The sequence below is a fragment of the Heterodontus francisci genome, chromosome 16 (genome assembly GCF_036365525.1).
Source record: "Heterodontus francisci isolate sHetFra1 chromosome 16, sHetFra1.hap1, whole genome shotgun sequence".
NCBI classification, from domain to species: Eukaryota; Metazoa; Chordata; class Chondrichthyes; order Heterodontiformes; family Heterodontidae; genus Heterodontus; species Heterodontus francisci.
In genome coordinates, this window is record NC_090386.1 from 92398347 (window position 1) to 92416990 (window position 18644).

The window sequence follows — 18644 nt, forward strand, 5'->3', positions numbered from 1 at the left end:
GACTCAAAGAGGGGTTTCACGGTCCTCCAACCTTTGTAATCCCTTTTGAGTTCCTCAACGTTCTCTGGGGTCAGCAGTGTCGCATTGAGCTTCCACGTCCCTCTGCCAACCCGCTGGTCGTCCTGTAAGTGACAGTCGGCCAGTAAGAGGCAGTGGTCGGAGAAGAACACCGGCTTGACGTCGGTGGATCCGACCGTGACAGCACGGGACACAAACAGGAAGTCAATCCTGGAACGGGCAGACCCGTCCGATCTTGACCATGTGTATCTGCGCTGCGCTCCGTCTGCAGGTTTGCTGAAGACGTCGTGCAGTTTGGCATCCTTAACTGTTTCTACTAGGAATCTGGACGTAGCGTCCAGTTTGCTGTCGTCACTGCCGGATCGTCCAGCCGCATCGATGATGCAGTTGAAGTCACCGCCTAGGATGACCGGCCTGGACGTCGCCAGCAGCAGTGGGAGCTGCTGGAAGACGGTCAGCCGCTCGCTGCGTTGTACCGGGGCGTACACGTTGATCAACCGGAGCGTACACGTTGATCAACCGGAGCGGAGCGTTGTTGTACATCACGTCTGCTACGAGGAGGCGGCCGCCCACCACCTCCTTAACTTCGGAGATGGTGAAGTTACCTCCCCGCAGCAGAATACCCAGGCCGGAGGAACGGCAGTCATTACCCCCCGACCAGATCGATGGCCCGTGGGACCACCATCGCGACCACTGCCTGTAGGTGCTGAGGTGTGGTATTCCACACTCCTGCAGAAACAGTAGGTCAGCTTTGACCTTGGCAAGGTAATCCAAGGTTGAAACACATCGCGTAGTAGATTTAATGCTACGCACATTAATGGAAGCAATTCTTACACCCATTTTTTACTAAAAATTAGTTGTTGCTTCCCATACCATTTGTCCTCGCTAGTCCCAGTCCTTCCCCTTCGGGATGTTCCTGCATACCCATCGTATGCGCAAGCAGTTTCACGTTGGTTGGGCTCAGAAACCCCTCCTGATTTTTCATGCAGGGTTTGTGCCGCTCGGGTGACATCGGGGGGGTCTTGTAGGCAGAGAGGATTGGGTTGTCCTCAGCTGCTTCCATCTGTTCCTCCTCGAAAACATCACAGCTCCCGGTCTCCCGGAGCTCAGGTGCGCCAGACGTGTCTTTGCTCCCGGTGTCGCAGAGCTGAGATGCGTTGGCCACTTCGTTACGTGTGGGGCATTGGGGTTGGGGCACGCCGGGCCCATCACAGCTTCCAGTGCCCGGGGGCTGGGATGCTTTATCATCCATCTCGGAGTTCTGCCGCCTCTTTTGAAGGGGCTGTCGTTCCAGCATTTCCCCGTCCAGTGAAGAGGAGTTGTTGCAGTCTGATTCAGAAGAGAGCCTCCTCTTGCCACTGGTTTGGGTGGTGGCTTTGGGATGTTTTTTCTTTGTGGTTTTCCTCTGGACCACTTGCCACTGACCTGTTTGTCCATCTGCTGCCTCCTCCTCCATTGATTCTGTCTGTGGAGGAGGGGTTTCCGGGCGCTGGGTAGGTGCTGGGTCGTTGGTTTCAGCCGCCTCCCCTTCCTTCTCAGGTTGAAGTTCCTCACTGCGGAGAAGGTTGCTGGTCTCCTTTCGAACAGCGGACGCCTTCGTCGAACCTTCTCCCGGCCTTTCCTTGGACCTTGCCGCCTGAGCATAGCTGAGGCAACGTTTGGGACAAGTCTTGTAGAGATGGCCTGCCGCACCGCACAAGTTGCAACACTTAGTCTGCTTACAGTCCTTGGTCTGATGGCCTTCCTCCTTGCAGTTCTTGCAAACAACCGTGCTGCAGTTGGCTGCCATGTGACCAGATTTGCCACAGGTGCGGCAAACTCTGGGTTGCCCAGCGTAGACCAAGAAGCCTCGACTTCCCCCGATAGCGAAGCTGGAGGGAGGGTGGATGATGGCTCCACTGGGATCTACCTTCAAGGTCACCTTGACCTGCCGCTTGCTGGTCCAGATCCCAAAGGGGTCCTTGACATCAGTGCTGCTGCCGGCCACCTCGACGTACCTGGCGAGAAAGGTGAGTACATCCACCACCGGAACATGGGGGTTGTAGAGGTGAATGGTCACCACCCGGTCCCGTTGTGACGGAAGCGTGAAGAGCGGCTCCGCTGTGAGGATCGACAGTGGTGCCCGGTCCCCCTTCTCCTTGAACGCCTTCAGGAACTTGATGCATCCCGCCACGTTCCGGAACGTCACGTCGAAGTATCCACTGCTGGGGAAATCCTGCAGGCAGAAGACGTCCGTCGCTTGAAATCCGCAGCAATCGAAGAGAATTTTCTTGATGAAGAAGGTGCGATCGACCGGTGCATCTCCTTCCTTGTCCTTCACGACCACCCAAACGGTGTTGCGCACTCCCTGGCCCGAAGCTCGAAAATTGGTTATAGCCATTTTACTCAAAGCTTCCCCAGGAGCAAAAGGCAATGATCATGGTCTCTTCTCAATCAAATAAGCACTGATAAGAACAGATACTACACTTGATCTTAGCCAAAAGGCCGATCATCTATATACAAACTACACAGACCATCAGAGGCAGCCTCTGTAACTCCTATTCCCCTCTTCCCCACCCCAATTGCCCTTTGGGCAAACATCTTTACACTAACACTGTTCATGTTGCCACTGTTTCTATTTTTATTTTGAATTGTGTTGGACAGCTGATAGAAATTACTATGTATTTTCAAAGAGGGAAATATTATTGATTTTTTTCCCCCCATCTCTGTTTCAAATAAATCAACATTGGACTGTCCCAAGTATATTTACTGTTTGACCAAGCAAATGCGGTTTGAATCCTTCACCACAAATTTGGGAGAGCCACTCAAATTATTGGTCTGTTGACTGAGCAGTTTCAGTTGTGGGCCTCTATTCAAAGAACTGGGGTTACGTTCAATTTTAATTTATATTTTTTTTAAAACCCAACTTGTGGCTTTATTTACCGTATGTCTGGCTACATGGTTGAGATTGGAGTTTTAGTTGTGGTAGATTATTGGTTTGATCTGATCCTGCCACTGTGCTCCATGCCTGCTTTTGTCTTAGAAATCTCACAGCTGAACACCTGTGCGATTGGAGGTTGCATCATTTGAAAGAATTCAGTAAGGTGAACATAAAAGCCATACTGATCTTAGAGAAAGGAGCTTTTGTCTTTAACCCATTGTAGGGCTAATGTTTTAATTGGAACTTTAGGAATCCTAGAGGTTTTGGCACAGAGGTTCTGCCCATTGTACCTGCACTGTTGCTAGCTCTACATCAGAACCTACCTGCTTAGTGATACCATTTTCCCTGCTCTGTTGTCCACTCCCTGGCAACCTCTGCCTTCCTTACTCCTAATTTTTAAGCTTGTGTAAAACTCAGCTGCTCGTATCCTTACTTGCACCAATTCCCATTCGCCCATCACCCCCTCTGCCCACTGACCTACATTGGCTCCCAGTCTGAAGCCACCTCTACTTTAAATTTTCATCCTTGTTTTCAAATCTCTCCATAGCTTCACCCCTCTCTTTCTCTGTGACCTCCTCCAGCCCCACAACCCTCTGAGATCCTTGTACTCTTCCAATTCTGGCCTCTTGCACATCCCCAATTTTCATTGCTCTATCAGCCGTGCTTTCAGCTATCTGGGCCCTAAGCTCTGGAATTCCCTCCCAAAATCGTTCTGCCCCTCTACCTCTTTTCTCCATTAAAACACTCCATATAACCAACTTCTTCAACCCGTCTTTTTGGTCACCGATCCTAGGATTTCCTTATGTGATTTGATGTCAAATTTTGTGTGATTAACACTCCTGTGAAACGCCTCAGGAGGTTTTCACTACATTAAAGCTGCTATATAAGCTTAAGTTGTCACTGTTGTGTGCCCTAGTACTTGATTGCAAGCTTTGATAAATGAATAATTCTCTGGTGATTTGTGACTGATATTTTGTTCTCTTTATTAATAGATTTCCAATGTGAAAGATACAGCTCAGCCTGTTGAGGAAGAAGTGGGTCCCTTTACCAAACTGATAGAAGCCATGGGATTCACAGGGCCCCTGAAGTACAACAAATGGGTATTTTACTTTGTACTAATGGAAATGGGAAGGCGTTGGTGTAATGGCAGTGTCTTTGCTGGGAAACAGAACACTTTTTTTTTGTAGCCACAATATTGAAGATTCCCAGGTCTTATATTGTTTAGTTTAGATACAGAATAAAGTCTCTTTCATACCCTCTTCCCCCACCTTACTCTTGCCACACACCCTGCACCCCAACACCCCCCCCCCCCCCACCTTGACGCCAATGCGGTGGAACAACTCTTGCTGTCACTCTTGTAATGTAGGCAATGCGGCAGCCAATTTGCATACAGCAAGCTCCCACAAACAGCAGTGTGATCTGTTTTTACATTTTAGTTGAGGCATAAATATTAGCCAGGACAGTAAGGAGAACTCCCCTGCTGTTCTTCATAATAGTGCCATGGAATTTTCTGCATCCTCATGAGAGGGTAGGTGAGGCATTGGTTGAACATCTCATCTGAAAGACTCCTTCTGTCCTCGTACTTGGCGTGTCAGGCTGGATTTAATGGTTAAGTTCCCTGGAGCAGGACTTGAACAACCTTTTGAATTGGTAGTTCTCAGAACAGAAAGGAGAACATTCTAACCACCAAGTTTTCCAGAATCTGGGTAATTAATTTTCTACTCTGGCCACAAAAATATTTTTATTGCATGTTTAGAACATTCAAAACAGTGAATAGTTAAAATGTTTTACATACTGTGTGATGAGTAACATTAACGGGTCAAATGTGAAGCAGCTGTGAACCAACGCAATTAATACAAGTTTTTGCCAAATCTTTTAGAGGCTTAAACTTTGAAGGCATGTATTTGTAACAAAATGTTTTCCTCGCAAAATGGCAAGTCCAGGTGAGAGCGCTGGTGTTCAGAGCCACTAATAGAATTAGTCATATTCCATTTTGAAGTGGAATACATGTGACTTTGAAAGTGAGTTGAACTATGGGTTTCCCAGGACGTCTGATCTTTTCTGTACAGAAAATGAGTCACCTGTTTAGATCACTTTTTTAGTGCAGGGACAGTACATTTGAACTCTGTACTTTATTTTCACTGTGATTTATCTCTGTTATACATGCAGTTGGAGTTCTACCAATTATGAATATGGATCCTTATTTATCCCTCAACCAACGCCACTTTTATATATTAAGAAAAAATTATCTGGTCATTGACATTGCCGTTTGTGGGAGCTTGCTGTGCGCAAATTGGCTGCTGTGTTTCTTACATTATAATAGTGACTACGCTTCAAAAGTATTTCATTGGCTGTAAAGTGCTTTGGGACGTCCTGAGTTTGTGATGAGTGATACAAATACAAGACTATCTTAGCAGGTCCCGTGACAGCGGTTATAAAGTGAGTGACTTTGACTTTTGATGGAAGGGCTTGTGTTGGACTAGATGGCAGTGCACATTAGAACATATTCCTTTGAGAGACAGCTTCAAATGCACCACAGACTAATGGGATGTACATCTGCTTCCTTGGCTGGTTGTAAGGATCCCACACAAAATTAATTGGTGCAAGCTTAAACCAGTTCCTGTTGACAGCAATTCTAGGGCACAATATTGTCACCAGTTGAGCATAATCCAAGTCCGAGAGGCTACAAGGTTGGCTAATGTAGGAAATAAGAACTCCATATTAAGGAATGCTCTACTGCAGTTGAGACAAGACTACATCTTGAGTACTGTATGCAGTTTCAGTCTGCCTAGTTCAAAAGAGCAGGGCTACATAGTTGATCCAAGAATGACATTTGAGGAAAGTATGACTGCCCTGGGTTTCCTCTCTTGGAAAAAAGACTGAGTGAAGATATGATGGTGTTTAAAATTATGAAAGACTTGTACAAACCAGATGCAAGTAATCTTTTCAGCTGTGTACAGAGTTTAAACATAAGGAGTCACATTTATGTATTAAGGAAAACACAAGAAAATAGGAAGCACAGGAGGAACTTTTTTTACTGAAAAGCTGCTACATGCTTGGAACAGATTACTAACACAGGTGGTTGAACATGAAGCCTTAATGTGTTTTAAGAAAGAACTAGAGTACATCTTGTCAACAAATGCAATTCAGATTTATTGGGAATGAACCCAAAGGAATGCTGAGCAGGTGGGCTAGATGAACTGAAGGTCTTCTATCTGAAACAGTTGTTTTCTATGTTATTATAGAACAAAAAGAACAAAGATAATTACAGCACAGGAACAGGCCCTTCGGCCCTCCAAGCCTGCGCCGATCCAGATCCTCTCTCTAAACATGTCGCCTATTTTCTAAGGTTCTGTATCTCTTTTCTTCCTGCCCATTCATGTATCTGTCTAGATACATCTTAAAAGACTCCATCGTGCCCGCGTCTACCACCTCCACTGGCAACGCGTTCCAGGTGCCCACCACCCTCTGCGTAAAGAACTTTCCACGCATATCCCCCCTAAACATTTCCCCTTTCACTTTGAACTCGTGTCCTCTAGTAATTGAAACCCCCACTCTGGGAAAAAGCCTCTTGCTGTCCACCCTGTCTATACCTCTCATGATTTTGTACACCTCAATCAGGTCCCCCCTCAACCTCCGTCTTTCTAATGAAAATAATCCTAATCTGCTCAACCTCTTTTCATAGCTAGCGCCCTCCATACCAGGCAACATCCTGGTGAACCTCCTCTGCACCCTCTCCAAAGCATCCACATCCTTTTGATAATGTGGCGACCAGAACTGTACGCAGTATTCCAAATGTGGCCGAACCAAAGTCCTATACAACTGTAACATGACCTGCCAACTCTTGTACTCAATGCCCCGTCCGATGAAGGAAAGCATGCCGTATGCCTTCTTGACCACTCTATTTACCTGCGTTGCCACCTTCAGGGAACAGTGGACCTGAACACCCAAATCTCTCTGGACATCAATTTTCCCCAGGACTTTTCCATTTACTGTATAGTTCACTCTTGAATTGGATCTTCCAAAATGCATCACCTCGCATTTGCCCTGATTGAACTCCATCTGCCATTTCTCTGCCCAACTCTCTAATCTATCTATATTCTGCTGTATTCTCTGACAGTCCCCTTCACTATCTGCTACTCCACCAATCTTAGTGTCGTCTGCAAACTTGCTAATCAGTCCACCTATACTTTCCTCCAAATCATTAATGTATATCACAAACAACAGTGGTCCCAGCACGGATCCCTGTGGAACACCACTGGTCACACGTCTCCATTTTGAGAAACTCCCCTCTACTGCTACTCTCTGTCTCCTGTTGCCCAGCCAGTTCTTTATCCATCTAGCTAGTACACCTTGGACCCCAAGCGCCTTCACTTTCTCCATCAGCCTGCCATGGGGAACCTTATCAAACGCCTTACTGAAGTCCATGTATATGACATCGACAGCCCTTCCCTCATCAATCAACTTTGTCACTTCCTCAAAGAATTCCTTGTTCATGAGTCACTGAAAGCTAATATGCAGGTGCAGCAAGCAATTAGAAAGGTAAATGGTATGTTAGCCTTTATTGTAAGAGGATTTGAGCACAGAAGTAAAGTCTTGCTACAACTGTAGAGAGCTGTGGCGAGACTTCACCTGGAGTATTGTGTACAGTTTTGGTCTCCTTACCCAAGCAAGGATATACTTGCCATAGAGGGAGTGTAATGAAGATTTACCAGACTGATTCCTGGGATGGGGGGGGATTGTCCTATGAGGAGGCACGGAGGAGGATGGGCCAGTATTGTCTAGAGTTTAGAAGAATGAGAGGTGATCTCATTGAAGCATACAAAATTCTTACAGGGCTCGACAGGGTAGATGCAGGAAGGAGGTTTCCCCTAGCTGGGGAGACTAGAACCAGGGGACCCAGTTTCAGAATAAGAGGTAGGCCATTTAGGACTAAGATTAGGAGGAATTTCTTCACTGGAGGGTGCTAAATCTGTGGAATTCTCTACCCCAAAGAGCTGTGGAGGTTCAGTCATGGAGTATGTTCAAGACAGAGATCGATGGATTTCTAGATATTAAAGATAGCAAGGGATATGGGGATAGTATGGGAAAATGGCATTGAGTAGAAGATCAGCTATGATCGAGTTGGATGGCAGAGCAGGTTGGAGGTGCCAAATGGCCCACCCCTGCTCCTATTTCCTATTTTCATGTGCTCCTAAAATGCGTCATAAAAACATTAACAAAACTGACATCATTCCACAAACAGATTAGGATAGCTGACCAAAAGTAGGTTTTAAGGAATGTCTTAAAAGGAGGCGAGAGACTTAGAGTGGCAGAAGTGTTTTGGGAGGGAATTCAAAAGCTTAGGGCCAAGATAGTTGAAGCCACGGCTGCCAATGGCAATGTGATGAAAATCGGGGATGACCGAGAGGAGCAGCGCACAAATCTCAGAGGCTGTAGGAGGTTACAGAGACAGGGAGGGGTGAGGCCACGAAGGAATTTGAAAACAGGAATGAGGCTAATTTTAAAAATTAAGGTACTGCCAGTCTAGGAGCTTTGGTTCATCTGCTCCTAGGTGTTCGTCAAAGTTGACCAGTCTAAGGTGCGCACAAGTCTAAGATATCTCTTTCCGACCTTGTAAATCTTCTAATATCAGAACAGAGGTTTGGAGAGAGAGGAAAGGGTAGAGAAAGATTGCAAATGGGATGTAGAGATAGAAAAGCCAAATCTGCATTCATTCACAATTTAGGAACATTAAAATCCAGCTACAGAAAAATTGAGAGAGAAAGTTGGCAAGAAATACAAAAACAGCTAGTACGAGTTTCGATAGATATTTAACAAAGAAAAGTTAACAAGGTGAGCGTTGGTCCTATAGAATGTGAGCCTGGGGAATTAATAATGGAAAATAAGGAGATGGCAGATGAATTGAACAGGTATTTTGCATCGGTCTTCACCACAGAGGATACAAGTAACATCCCAGAAATAGCTGGGAATCAGGAAATGGAAGGGAGGGAGGAGCTCAAGCAAATTGCCTGAGTCAGGGAACTGATACAGAACAAATTGTTGGAGTTGCAGGCTGACAAGTCCCTCGGTCCTGATGGACTTCATCCTAGGGTCCTAAAAGAAGTGGCTTGTGAGATAGATGTGTTTGTTTTAATTTTCCAAAATTCCCTAGATTCGGGGAAGATGCCAATAGATTGGCTACTTTCCAATGTAATTCCGTTATTCAAAAATGGAAGGGAGACAGAAAGCAGGAAACTACAGGCCAGTTAGCTTAACATCCGTCATAGGGAAAATGTTAGAAGCTATTAAAGACGTTACAGCAAGGCACTTAGAAAAATTCAAGGTCAACAGAGTCAACATAGTTTTGTGAAAGGGAAATAATGTTTAACCAATTTATTGGAGTTCTTTGTAGTAACATTCTGTGGATAAAGGGGAGCCGGAGGATATACTGTACTTAGATTAACAGAAAAATAGGAGTAGCGCATTCGGCCCTTTGAGCCTGCACCACCATTCAATACGATCATCCAAACTCAGCACCCTGTTCCTGCTATGTGTATAAGAACTTTATCCTACAATTAAGCTGTATTATGGGAGTATTTAATGCTAGTGATTGGTATCAAAAGTATAAAATGCTACGTTCTTTGGTATTGATGTTTCTAGATCAAAGTTGGAAAACTTGTGCACCACAAAATGTGCAGAATGGTAGAAAGTAGATTAAAGCGATGCTTTCCCACAAGACTTGTGTCATAGTGAAAGTTGGCCAAGAATGGACGCCTGTACTAAATGTTTGCCACCTCGAGAGAAGGAAGGCAGAGATGATGCCCCACTCCCCCCTCATGCCAAACTCTTATTGGGTTCTGCCCAGTCACTTTACGAAACATCATAATCCAAAGGCTGTCAGCAGAGTCCCATGTGAATAATATGGGGCAAACTGGAATCTGAGGTGGGGGGGTAGTGGTGGGAAATGAGGAAGGGGTGAAAGAAGCCCTTTGCAACAAATGTTTTACGTTGTGTAGGCAAAAGTTGAACCAGTTGGATGGGCAGTATTCTAGAAGTGTTTTTCTGTAGTTCAGTGGGTTTGGTACATGTTCCCTGAATTTAATATAATCAAGAGAAAATGTAATGTGGACAATATTTTAAAACTAAGATCTGAACCTGAATGGCCTAGCTCTAATTTTATGGTTTTGAGGAGGATGTTTCATTCAAGTGTGGTTGCACCATGTAGTCCAGATTCTCCTCTCTCCATTCCTTCTCTTTTATTTCTGTTTCAGGGATGGTGAATGTGTGAAAAGTTCATGCTATGTCTACTTAAACTGATTTGTCCTTCCAATTCTCCTTTCTAACTTGGGTGACACAAGAGCACTTTGAAAGTGTAATTCATGTTGCTTTTATCATTCCTTGCCCTTCTGTTTAGGTTTGTATGTCTGCACTTCCTGTTTATTCTTCTAAAATATCCTTTATCGTTTTTGTTACAGAAAATTAAAATTGCTGGCCTACGCATGTACACCTGCTGTGTGGAGAGAATAGACTACGATGAATTGTTTGAAAGTATGTACAATCGAAGTTACTCTGCAATTTGTTAAATTTGAGCCACATTTAATGCATTTATTCTTCGAAGGTTTCATCCAATCTTTTAAACTGGAGGTTGCACAGTTGCATTTAGGTGAAATTGCCTACATGTCCAAAGTCATACTTATTACACCAGTGTCAGGCAGTCTGCTGTTAAGTGCAAAATTAAGTCCACTGTCAGAATGGTTTGCAGCCTCATAAAACTTTTTGACATGTAAATTGAACCCAGGTCAAGCATTCACACACTTGGAATTTATCTCCATGTTTTCAAATTAAGGACATGAAAAGAAAATGGGAATTGCGGGAGGAATGTTTACTAAAAGGGAAGGAACGTCACAGGTGTTGGACCAAGAAGCCTTGATGGGTCTCGAAGGACCTAGACTGGTTCTTGTCAATAAATGGGATTCAGGGTCTTTAAAAATGTGCCAAGATACTACCATGGAAAGATGGTGGGCTAGATAGGTGCCTGAATCGACTGCAGTGTTTCAAAGCTTCTTTAGCATTGAATTCTAATTGTGGAAGGTGCCAGATTTATAAAAGAGAGAAAGAACAAACTTGTACTAATGTAGTGTCTTTCACAATCTCAGGACATCTTAAAGAGCTTTACAGCCAGTGAAGTACTTTTGAAATGTAGTCACTGTTGTAATGTAGGAAACCTGGCAGCAAATTTCCATACAACAAGCTCCCACAAACAGCAATGTAATAACCAGATAATCTGTTTCAATGATGTTGGTTGAGGGATAAATATTGCTGAGGGCAGCATTGCTAGTAAAAGCTGTCAGCTTCACTGGAAAAGAATGTGGAGATGGGGCTCAATAATTTGCACTCAGTTTAATTATCACTGCATCTAAATTATCCAATGTATTTAATCTACATGGCTTTGGGGCTGGAGAGGGGACAGAAGCTTCTGCTTGGTGGGGGGGGGGGGGGGGGGGAGGCGGCTTTGTGATGGCCTAATTAAAGTGTTCCAAGATTGTGAAGGAAATTGACCAAAATGATCCAGGCAAATTGCTCACTATCAAGAGACTTCATTCAAAAAGTTACTTTGAAAGAATTCAGATACAACTTCTTCATCCAAAGGTAACATAGATGTGGAGTGAGATATCTGGGAAGGTCACTGAAGCAGACAAATGAGGCTGAAGAGCCAATTCCCTTTGTTTCTGGAGGGAGAGGGATTGAGCTACTTGGTGCACAGGCAGATCAGTATGTTTGATCCATGGAAAGAGAACTGGTCTGTTGGACCAAATCACCTTTTCCTGTTCCTAAAGTTTCTTGTGAGATAGAATCCCAGCAGGGAACTGTGGTGCAGCCAAGCGGGAAATGAAAATAAGGTCAGGAAAAGTCACTTAAACTTTCTTTTCCTTTTTTGGAGTTGCTTTGCAACATTGAAAGCATTTGGTTGGGACCCCTGAGAATTTGGGTTGTCGGTTTTGAACTCCTTTGGATACCGATAGCTCTCCTTTTATAAATCCATGTGCACATGATGCTTTTGGGCACGAGGTCCTGTTCTTGTGATGTGAGCTTTGTAGATTTTAAGAAAGTTGATTCCTAGATTTTTATTTAATATTTTCCACTCCATGTCCATGCTGCCCATCCCATAGAAGTTGTTGATTCTTGAACTTCTCTTCCAGCCCTGACAGCCCTCAAAGGCTTTTGACTACTTGTCAAGGTACAGTTTCATTGGTGTCACTTGCTCTCTGGTATCATACCTAAGTGACCATTCTTTATTTCCGAGTCTCGAAAGTGTGTGTCCGCGGGCAGTTGGACTAAGGGACGGCACATCATGACTTCCAGGTTCAGTTCACATGCCTGCGTCTAACAAGTCACAAGTTAAAGCTCAAAAGTAGGAACGCTGGCTAGTTTTCTCATTAGCCCAGGAACACTGGTACCAGTTGCAGATACTCTGCCATTCTCCTGAGTGAGGGCTAAATGAGCTGTGACCTGGGGTTAAAGTTGGCACCTTATTAAACTCTGCGGAACACTGGATAATCTCAGATCTTCTGGCAGAAATCATAAGCATTGCCAGTTTTAGAGGAACCTTCTCTATATTGAGCTCTGCGATTACAGTGACTTTGCATAGTCCCCTTTAAAGAAACACTTTTTTTTGTGAAGCACGTACGCCAAGTGCTAGCTGAGTTGTGTTTATTACTAAGTAATCTAGAAAATGTTTCATATTGAAGAATTGAGAAAACGCGAACATTTGTGATCCAGTTAACAGTTCTGTTGTAACTATTTTCTTCATTCCTATATTAGGTATGGGATATATTTTCATGTAGACGCACTGATATCAAGCTATATTTTTATCACCAAAGTGCTATCTCCATTTGGATTTTTTAATGATTTATGAGGTGGACCACATGTGTTGTTCCATTCTCCTTACTCTGTTTTTAAGATTTCCGCCCCCCCCCCCCCCCCCCGCCCCATCAAATTCTCACCTTTGTCTCCACCCAAGAATGACGGAAGCTGTCTAGTACTGCACCCAAGTTGCCATCCCTATGAACCTTGCAGTGACTATGGGAAGGTTGTTTGATTATGGAGGTCAACATATCGGAAGCACATTGTAGTCTTGGCCAACATTTGTATATATCACAGTTTATAGCATGAGTCACTGGATGGAATGCAAATATGAGAACCTTGGCTAATTCGAGTTTCTTTTAGGAGCTTACAGGCCAATTGTAGTCCTGCTGCCACCCTCGTGGAGAGTTTACAGTGCCCATAGCAAGAAGCCATTCTCATAGATGGTCCCTATTGATTGTCACTCCAGCAAGTTAGAGACTGAACCTGGCACCTTTATGGCTCCGTATTAAACCTTCATAAAATTTTTGCTTGCTTTAAGAATTTTTTTTATTTGTTCTTGGGATGTGTTATTGGCAAGGCCAGCATTTATTACCCATCCCTAATTGCCCTTCAGAAGGTAGTGGTAAGCTGAGTTCTTGAACCATGCCTGTCCATGTGGTGAAGGTTACACCTACAGTGCTGTTAGGGAGGGAGTTCCAGGATTTTGACTCAGAAATGATTAAGAACGGCGATTTATTTCCGAAACCAAAATACTGTGTGACTTGGAAGGGAACTTGGAGGTTTTGGTGTTCCCGCGTGCCTGCTGCCCTTTTCCTTCTAGATGGTGGAGTATGCAGCTTTGGAAGGTGCTGTCGAAGAAGCCTTGGCGAGTTGCTGCAGTGCATCTTGTAGATGGTCCACACTGCTGCCACTGTGTGGTGGAGGGGGTGAATGTGTAAGGTTTAAAATGCAGATCTCTTAACCCAGATTTTACGGCAATGGGTGTAGTAGCATTCACACTGCCTCCAGCTAATTCCAAAGTCCTTTTTGCATGCAGCTATGACTGGAACTGATCCATGATGCCATGTGGATCCCCAGAGAGCTCACTTTATCAATGCTTAGTATATGTAAGGAAGAATGCATTACGTACAAAGAAACCTCATCAGCTGTTTGTAGTGTCATTGTTCTGGTGTCTGTCTAAATCTACGGCAGTCCGAGTAGTAAGTAACACCACAACTGAACAATTTCCTTAAAATGTAAGAGCTTACAATGTCCATACAGGATTATAGGAGCACAAGTAGACCATTAACACCCTTGAGACTGATCTGTATCTTAACTCCATCTACCTGCCTTGGTTCCATACATTTAATACCCTTGCCTAACAGCAACATAAGAGTTTTTATTATAACTGGTCCCTATCGATTGCAACTTTCTGTCACAATGGCATTCAAATTGAGACACAGTGACCTTATAGTGAGAAACTCAGCAGGTTGGAAGTTTTAATCTACGTGGCAGTATTCTTGGAGTTCCAGCACATTGCTCCGTGCACTTATCGCTGTGACAGCCCTTGTGGTTTCCTCTTTTTTTTTTTCAAATAATTTTTCCAATTTTTTCTAGCATAAAGAGGCCATTAGTTACTTCAAAGTCTCCTTTCCAAAACCAAGTTGTTGGAGTGAGGGAACACCCATCCTGCACTTTGCTCAGAAAGTCAACCATAACTTTTTTTTTGATTAGTTTGTTCTTGGGGAGGATTCCTTTCTGTTTTGGGTAAGGGGCAACATGAAATTGGGTTTCTAATTTTTTTCATCAATGTAGGCAGACTAAAATGAAACGTTATTTCTGTATATGCAGGATGCAATTTGTCAGACTCTCTGAACTCCTGGTTCCTCATCGCCCAACTTCACGTCTGGTGAGTAAACTCAGCTCCAAGTGTCATTACGAAAGGATCCAAAAGTTAGGTTTTTACATTTGACTGTTGCCCATTAGATTGGAGATCTTGTGCGAAAGTGCCAGCAGCTGCGTACAACTGGCACACGTTGTATGTGCTGCTTGCCAGTGCCATCTGCACCCAGGATACTCTGGTGCCAGAAAATGCAATGGCTGCTACCTTGTGGAAGTCTGTTTCTATTGTCTTTCATTGTGCTTCAGATGTAGATCTTAAAGGGATGTGTCGTTGCCACTAAGCCGTCTACACCATAAGGAGAGGTGGGGGAGAGAAAGAGAGAGAGACATGGTGGGGGGAAATAAGACTGGGGTCCATTTTAATAAAGACTACAAGAGTGATAGGGAAATTTTCTACTCTCTGCTTAATTTTTAATTGTGACATAACCTATTCAGATTCTTTCACTCTGAGCCAGGCACTTGTAAATCGGTTTGGTTTTCCTCAATAAATTTCTGCAATGACTAGGCATTTGTTACTGTGACTATTCTGACCCCAGTCTTGTTTTGAACTCTGGAACTGAACCAAAGGTAACATTTTGACACATGATTTTTAAGTTGGTCATGATTGTCTTGTCTGGAACTGCATTGGAATAATGTATTTATTTATTTTGGTTCCCTGTGCCCCAGTATTCTGAACAGACTTAAAGCTAATTTTCATAGTGAAAGGAAAGAGTTATTATATGGAGGTAACAGTTAAAACATGTACAATGAAATTCAGATATTAGCATATGAACGATTGACAAGTGTACAATAAGCTTACGATAAAGCAACAAACAACTTGCATTTATATAGGACCTTTTAATGTAGTAAAACATCCCAAGACACTTCACAGTACAGAAGGAGGCCATTCAACCCATTGAGTCCATGCCAGCTTTCCATGGAGCTATGCAGTCAGCCCCACACCCTGGTTCGATCCCCGTAGCCCTGCAAGTCTGTTTCTCTCAGCTGGCCATCCAACTTTCTCTTGAAGTCCTTGATGGCAATATATTTGTTCTTGAGTAACATTTTATATCCCTTTGAAACCATTGCTTTGAAAATGTAGCTATGTAAATATTCGCACAGACATACTTCCCACACTTGCATGGAATTTCTTTGTGTGTTCTTTTAAAGGAGCAAAATTTGAGATCAAGCCATATAAAAAAGATATTCGTACAGGTGACCAAAAGTTGGGCCAAAGAGGTAGGTTTTAAGGAACATCTTAAAGGAGGACAGGTAAAGAGGTTTAGGGAGGGAATTTGGAGCTTAGGGCCGAGGCAGCTGAAAGCACAACCACCAGTGATGTAGCTCCAGGACATGACTGCAGGAGTTCCTCAGGGTAGTGTCCTAGGCCCAACCATCTTCAGCTACTTCATCAATGACCTTCCTTCAATCATAAGGTCCGAAGTGGGGATGTTCGCTGATGATTGCACAATGTTCACCATTCGTGACTCCTCAGATACTGCAACAGTCCTTTTAGAAATGCAGCAAGACTTGGACAATATCCAGGCTTGGACTGATAAGTGGCAAGTAACATTCACACCACACAAGTACCAGGCAATGACCATCTCCAACAAGAGAGAATCTAACCATCTCCCCATGACATTCAATGGCATTACCATCGCTGAATCCCCCACTATCAACATCCTAGGGGCTACCATTGACCAGAAACTGAACTGGAGTAGCCATATAAATACCGTGGCTACGAGAGCAGGTCAGAGGCTAGGAATCCTGTGGCGAGTAACTCACCTGACTCCCCAAAGCCTGTCCACCATCTACAAGGCACAAGTCAGGAGTGTGATGGAATACTCTCCACTTGCCTGGATGGGTGCAGCTCCAACCACACTCAAGAAGCTTGACACCATCCAGGACAAAGCAGCTCGCTTGATTGGCACCCCATCCACAAACATTCACTCCCTGCACCAGCGAGGCACAGTGGCAGCAGTGTGCACCATCTACAAGATGCACTGCAGCAACGCACCAAGGCTCCTTAGACAGCACCTTCCAAACCCGTGACCTCTACCAACTAGAAGGACAAGGGCAACAAATGCATGGGAATACCCCCACCTGCAAGTTCCCCTCCAATTCACACACCATCCTGACTTGGAACTCTATCACCGTTCCTTCACTGTCGCTGGGTCAAAATCCTGGAACTCCCTTCCTAACAGCACTGTGGGTGTGTACCTACCCCAAAATGGACTGCAGCGGTTCAAGAAGACAGCTCACCACCACCTTCTCAAGGGCAAAAAGGGATGGGCATTAAATGTCGGTCTAGCCAGCGACGCCCACATCCCATGATTGAATGAATAAAAAAAAAGCCGTGAAAATCGGGGATGTGCAAGAGGCCAGATTTGGAAAGTGCAGAGAGTTGTAAACTGGAGGAAGTTACAGAGATGGACAGGGAGGGGTGGTGAGGCCATAGAGGGATCTGAACACAAATACGAGAATTTTCAAATCAAGGCATTGCTGGACTGGAAGCCAGTGGGGTCTGCGAGCACTGGGATGGTGGGTGAGGGGACTTGCTGCAAGTTAGAATATGGCAATGAAGTTTAGGAAGAACTCAAGATTACACAGGGTAGAAGACAGGAGACATTGGAATAGTTGATCCTGGAGGTAAGAAAGACATGATGAGGTTAAGTCGCTAAAAGGCCCCAAAGTACTTCACAGCCAGTGTATACTTTTAAAGTGTAGCGATTGTCTTATGTAGGCGAATTCGCCAAGTCAATTTGTGACAGCTGGTCTGTTTTTGGTAGTAGTAGTTGAGAGCAGAATGTTGGTCAGGATACCTGCTCTTTGGGAAAAATGCCGTGGAATTCAGGACTTGTTCATTGGTATGAAATTCCTTTGTCCGCTATTTTGATGAAGGTGCTTAAATTAATAGGTCATCACCTCCTTTAAAAGAACACACGAGGAAATGCCATACAAGTGTGGGAAGTATGTCTGTGCGAATATTCACACAGCTACATTTTCAAAGCAATGGTTTCAGAGGGTTACCAAATGTTGCTCAAGAACAAACACATTGCCATCAATGACTTCAAGAGAAAGTTGGATGGCCACCTAAGACTTGCGGGGATCAAGCCAGGGCCTGGGCTGACTACATAGCTCCGTGGAGAGCTGGCATGTACTCGATGGGTCGAATGGCCTCCTTCTGTGCTGTAAATAATTGTTTGACTATGACTGCATAAATGGCCTTTGTATAGTAGTACTGAAGATAATCTCCAGATCCTTGTGGATATATTCCTGTGGTTTGATTAGTCACTTTAAATATAGTTGGGATGGGGCAAGGGAGAGGAGGTGGGACATAAATTGCATGAACTGTGAATTGGCTGTAGAATCATCTGAGCTTTAACCAACTTCAACGAAGCCCAGCAGATCATTAAAGAGCCCTTCACAAGGTGGTTTAATGAACTCCGTTGCAGTATTATCAGGTTGTGCCATAACCACTAATTCCTAAAGGAAGTTTCTGCCCAAATACCAAACTATGAAACATTTTTGGTCAATCAGCAGTCATTTATTTTCATGTGGTCATTTTAATGACTTTGATTAAGTCCCTGAATGTTTTTCTTCTAATTTAATTGTTGATATAACTTTCTGTTTTAGAAGGCAGCATTTTCAGTAAAGGGTTTCAATGACAATTGACCACTGTGTGAATGTTTCTTTTAATCAGCGCCACAATAAGTTAAGCTTGCAAAATGGTTAATGCAAGGAAAAGCTTGTGACAGTCACCATAATAAACAGCAGCGCTTTGAAAGAAAATGGCCCACTCCATTACCTCACTCACCCATAATCTCTGATTAATGAAGCTAAAACTGTCCAATACGTCAAATGGATGGACTGTTGTGGGTGAGAAAGTTTTGAATGAGTGACGTGATTTATTTGAGAAGTTCACATGGGGGGTTACTGTGGAAATAACTGACCTGTGGCTTTTTAAAATGCTACTGAAATCTTAGCATTGCACTTT

At 44.0% G+C, this 18644-nt stretch overlaps 1 protein-coding gene across 2 annotated transcripts in view; it reads left to right on the plus strand.

The window, feature by feature from the left end:
- Positions 1-18644, plus strand: part of uqcc1 (ubiquinol-cytochrome c reductase complex assembly factor 1) — a 117857-nt gene that overhangs the window by 22365 nt on the left and 76848 nt on the right. For both annotated transcript variants that reach the window (XM_068048635.1, XM_068048636.1), the window contains 3 exons: positions 3931-4038; positions 10396-10468; positions 14618-14675. In XM_068048635.1, coding sequence (XP_067904736.1) covers positions 3931-4038; positions 10396-10468; positions 14618-14675 — 239 coding nt within the window. The remainder of the gene's footprint in view (positions 1-3930; positions 4039-10395; positions 10469-14617; positions 14676-18644) is intronic.